Genomic DNA, 4,981 nt, shown 5'->3' with positions numbered 1-4,981 from the left:
CAATGCAATATCTCTAGTTATAGAATAATGTTTTTGTCATATGCTTCTGAGTTTTATCTGCTGAGACCGTAGTATTGGTTATCTCTAGTTATAGAATAATATATAACAACTAACATTATATATAATAATAATAACATTGTTCCAGTTTTAGCCGGCCTTTGGAATTTTACGATTTATATATGCTCTTATCGTAGCTGAACAAGCAAATTAATAAAGCTTTCTATTGTTTTTACCCCAATTATTTCATTAACCATTTAGTAGCAAGTGGAACGTGTCCTTTGGACTGCTTTTTCATGATTTCTTGTTACTCCATTGTCTCTGTGTTTGTATATTGGAAACTACTTAAAACTTACATTAACTTTATTACAAAAATATCTAACTAAGAACTATTATACTTGTACCTAACAACTATTTCATAGAAGAAATCGCGAAAATTTTATTCTTTTTTGAGTATGGCGTGACTTATTCTTGAATATACCTTCACGTATTATCTAATAAATAAAGGGTTTAACTAACATATATTTTTGAAGTACATAATAAATTTATCACTAGTGTAAAATTTTAAATGTTTTTATTTAATAAATAATTAAAAACTTAAATTTTTTATATTTTTAATAAAAAATTTTTATTTTATGATCTTAAAATGTACTTTTTATTAAGGACACTAGATAAACTCATAAACAAATGAGTTGCTTAGAATGAATAATGGCGCACTGAAAATTGTTTTCTTCAATTTGACCGATTCAACGAATTAAGACAAGTACTATCAAAACTTTTTAATTCTTTTGGGTGCACAAACTAACATCATTTTTATCGTTGACGTGCTTTCTGCTTTTTCCGAGTTGACTGTTTCAGCCATAGTCAATGTTTATGAAATGGTCTAGGGATGTCAATGGGGCGGGACGGGGGCGGGGGATGCCTCCCTGCTCGGAGAGAGTTTAATATCAATTGGAAACTAGAGAGAGTTGGGTCTGTGGGAGAGAATAGCGTATGGTGCTGTGAGAGTTTTGGAGTTTGAACAAAGTGGAGATGGAAGAGAGTTGGGATTGGAAATAGAGAGTAGATGGCACAACAAACAACACAGTGAGTAGGGAAGACTGAATAATAGGGTTAGGGTTTTTTAATTAGTGAAATTACTAAAAAATCCCTATGTTAGAAATAAAGTAAGATTATTTAAGAAATTTCAAACATTCGGGGAATTATGGATGGGGCGGGGATCCCCGCTCGGGTCCCCACGCCTATCTCGAGGGAATTTCGCTCCCCATCCCCATCCCCACGGGAAAAATTCCCCATCATCGGGGTCCCATTCGGGGGCGGTCCCCGCGGAGATTCCCGCCTCCTGGAGATTTTTGACACCCCTAAAATGGTCTTTTCCGTTGGGATTACACTTGGACCTGGTATCATGATGGGCCCAACTATGATATGCCCAAATCCATCTCCTTGGGAACAGGATACCAACACTTTGGGCCATCTATTAGACACTAGAGAGGGCCACGGCCCAAGAAAATAATAACTTAATCATCTGATAATTGAAAAGAGTAATCACTTTTTGAAATAATAAAAATTTATTAAGAAAACCAGAGTTGGTCGAGTAGTCAACTCACTCGTCTACTTAAACAAAACAAAAATTTATTAAGAAGCATCCTAAAAAATTTATTAAGATCTAAAATTTATTAAGATTAATTTAAATGTTTACTCTAATTAAAATTTAATGATTAATTGCTTAACTAATATTTCTATGTATGTAATCATTTACTAATAAAAATATTAGTTGTCAACTAATTAAAAAAGTAACCGTTAAATAAGAATATAAAGAAAATTAAATAGGTGAAGTATTTTGTTTAAGAGCTCCACTAGGTAGTAGGTAGCCATGTAGCTAGTATTTTATTGATTCTATAAATATAAGTATAAAGTATACTAATTGATTTATTTATGTTAATACATAGATGCAAAAATTGAACAAAAGATTAGTCAACTTTTTACCAAAATTGATTAGTGGTCTAAAAAAGTTTGTGTTTGTTTAATCAACTCGGAGTCTTGGACCATTTAAATGGAAAAAAAAAAAATAGGCTGGGAAGAGAAAGAGGTGTGTACATATCCAAAGACGAGTGTGTGTGTGTATCTGTGTGTTTTGGGGGAAAAAAAGAGGGGGTAACTGCAGCTGGTTATACAGTTATCGTTTCTTTTCGTTCTTTCTCTATCTCTCTCTCTCTTAGATATTATCGACATATATATACACTCATTTTTTTCACTTCACTCTTCTCTCTTCAAAAATATCGCAAACACTTTTCGCACTTTCTCAGTTTCCCAACCTCTCTCTCTCTCTCTTCGATTTCCTCAATTCTCTCTCTCTCTCTCTCTCTCTGCAGCTGAACTTAACTCAACCATGGCAGCAGTTTCCACTTCTTTCATCCTAACTCACTCCGGTAACCGTTCTTTTTCCTTTTCAAGATTCCTACTTTATACTCATCTCTTGTTATATCCTTAATTCATTTTGCAAGATTTTTCTTTTTATTTTCTCCGGATTCGTTTTAGAAGATGCAAGTATCAAAATTGAGGTGCATTCCTCTGATTTAGTCAACCATGGATGTGTCTGAGTCTTATATGAACAGTGATCTCAGTAGAATTACCAAATATATGCTTGATCTTGATAATTTTCAAGTTATTCTTTTATTATTATTGATTCCGTGTTTAGCTTCAAAGATTGCATAATCGAGAGGCTTTCTTGTGTTGGGTAGTGTTGTGTTCATACCACAGTTATAGGTTTTCTTGGTGTGTAGTAATAATTAGTTGGATTTTAGTATGTCACATTGATATAAATGTAACGAGTTTCAAGATCACCGATTCATGTTGCTTTCTTGTGTTTATCAGCCTTTCTTTGCCATTCATCAAGATCTTTTTTTTTATTTAATTAAAAAACAATTCATCAAGATCTTCTTCTTCTTCTTCGTATGTTGGGGTTAAAGGGGGGGGGGTATGATAAAGATTTGGTGCGTCTTTGTTTCGTGCAATGGTGGTTGGCATTGCCCATTTTTCACTCTCATTCTGTATTTTGTTTTCTGCCGAAAAGGGCATGTTTTCTACTTTATCAAAAGCTTCGACTACAAGAAGAATTACTGCAATGATTCTTTTAGCTGAGGGAACATCTTGATTTGTGACTGATCTGTTGTTCCAAACAATTTTGCTAGCATCTTCAATCAATAAGTTGGACTACTCACAGTTCAAGATCAAACATTCCAGCTTGTCACAGAATATCAATCGTCGTGGGGGAGTGCAGCTGTCTTCGGCAAGAAGGCCTCTCACAATCCAAGCTGCATATAGGTATTCTCTTGGCTATTTCTGCAGTTTATCTGCCTGACTGCATAATTTGTTGCAAAGTGAAAATGCATGAATCAAATCCGTGATAATATAACCGTACATGGTGGTCTTTTTATATAAATTGCCTCTCAAAATCATAATCATAAATGAGTGGGATGCACACAGCACACATAACTGACACGAGGAAGAAACTAACAGGATTAAAAAATAAACTTTTGATTACAGCATTTTGTACTACATGATTAGATGTAATTAATTTGGAGTTCTACTTGTTTGGAACTATAGTGAAGGTGGAAGGCCCAGCGGTGCTAGCATCTTTGTCGGTGGCTTTCTCTTGGGAGGATTAATTGTTGGTACCCTTGGCTGCGTGTATGCACCTCAGGTAATAGATACTGGCGTTGTGTGGGAGCTGGGAAGCATTCAGATATTCGTCATAATATTTCTTTTCAATTTTATGCGCCATTAACCATGATTAGCTTTGTTGCTTGAATGCTATTACCATTTTAATTTTATCTTTATACAGATCAGCAAAGCTCTAGCTGGAGCTGACCGGAAGGAGTTGATGAGAAAACTGCCAAAATTCATATATGATGAAGAAAAAGCCTTAGAGGTGAGAAACTGCTTGTTCTTCATATTGCCCTTCATCTATATCTTAATGAAGGATGCTTGCCATGCTGAATCTTACTTGTCCCTTTTCGCCACAAATTCCCTTGCATGCACATGTTATTAGATTTAAGCATTTTACCAATCTTAGACTAATTTGCCAAATTCATATAATGATTGTCAATTTGTCATTCTGAAATCTGATTTCCCCTAGCCGTCCAGTTTATGTCCTACGATCGGTTGCAAAAGTTCATATGTATTGTTAACTTGGTCGACGTTATTGGTGCTAAGTATTTCTTTAATAGCTCAAAAATTTTGCCTTACTTTGCATTGCAGAAAACAAGAAAAGTACTGGCTGAGAAGATTGCACAACTGAATGATGCCATAGATGATGTTTCCTCTCAGCTACGGTCAGAAGAGACCCCAAATGGAGTGGCTGTGAACTCTGATGAACTCGAAGCTGCTGCATGAGACTGTTGCTGTGATCTCATGGTACAAATTGACAATTACTCTGTTCACTAAAAGCACTTGGTACAAATTACAAAATGTATTTTGAATTTCTTGTAATACCTTTTTAGTATTAATAACGAAGCAGATTTCTTTTCATGGCAGCGTCTAGTGTGTGGGATGACTATTAGTTAGTGTTTGAATTCATTCACTGTTGTTACAATGTGAGTCAAGTCCTATAACTGGCTGGCTGCTTCTGTGCTACTATCATCAGCTATTACCATACCCTAATGAGAGGCTGCTATGACAGGCGTCAATTTTCACAGTTTACCGTTTTCTGGTTTGTGTTGTTTACATAATCAGTGATTAATAAATACTTTGGATTATTCATGTTTGGATGATGTCAATTCTGTGCCCCTTTTGTAGCGAACATGAAATGGATGCTAATGCTACCCATGTATCCATACTGCAGTTATTTTGTGTTTTCTAGTGACGCTCCCATATTAAAAGATTATTTGATCCAAATTCCAAGATTTTGAAAGTAAAAGAGTTGGTTACAACTTACAACAATCAAGCTAAGGTGCAATTAGTGTAGTCAATCCAATTGATTATA

General features: G+C 35.0%; 1 protein-coding gene across 2 annotated transcripts; it reads left to right on the top strand.

Annotated features, from left to right (window-relative positions):
* The first annotated feature begins 2,130 nt into the window (after window positions 1-2,130).
* Window positions 2,131-4,758, top strand: LOC107460257 (uncharacterized). 2 transcript variants are annotated; one of them, XM_052252408.1, is made up of 6 exons: window positions 2,131-2,426; window positions 3,189-3,321; window positions 3,604-3,700; window positions 3,842-3,928; window positions 4,258-4,413; window positions 4,534-4,758. In XM_052252408.1, exons 1-5 carry the CDS (start codon window positions 2,387-2,389, stop codon window positions 4,390-4,392), a joined length of 492 nt encoding a protein of 163 aa, XP_052108368.1. In that variant the 5' UTR covers window positions 2,131-2,386; the 3' UTR covers window positions 4,393-4,413; window positions 4,534-4,758. The 2 variants fall into 2 exon arrangements, with proteins under 2 accessions (XP_052108368.1, XP_015934095.1); XM_016078609.3 differs by having other exon boundaries at window positions 2,133-2,426; window positions 4,258-4,758.
* The last annotated feature ends 223 nt before the right edge of the window (window positions 4,759-4,981 follow it).

The sequence above is a fragment of the Arachis duranensis genome, chromosome 8 (assembly GCF_000817695.3).
Source record: "Arachis duranensis cultivar V14167 chromosome 8, aradu.V14167.gnm2.J7QH, whole genome shotgun sequence".
Taxonomy (NCBI): Eukaryota; Viridiplantae; Streptophyta; class Magnoliopsida; order Fabales; family Fabaceae; genus Arachis; species Arachis duranensis.
The sequence above is the reverse complement of the archived record's forward strand: the minus strand, read 5'-3'. Positions and strand labels throughout refer to the sequence as shown.

What these genes read in the sequence shown, in the direction of transcription:
- LOC107460257 (XM_052252408.1), top strand. Translation starts at nt 2,387, where the DNA reads ATGGCAGCAGTTTCCACTTCTTTCATCCTAACTCACTCCG. An exon ending in GCTGCGTGTATGCACCTCAG is followed by an intron (nt 3,701 to 3,841) that starts GTAATAGATACT and finishes ATCTTTATACAG; the next exon opens with ATCAGCAAAGCTCTAGCTGG. An exon ending in ATGAAGAAAAAGCCTTAGAG is followed by an intron (nt 3,929 to 4,257) that starts GTGAGAAACTGC and finishes TTTGCATTGCAG; the next exon opens with AAAACAAGAAAAGTACTGGC.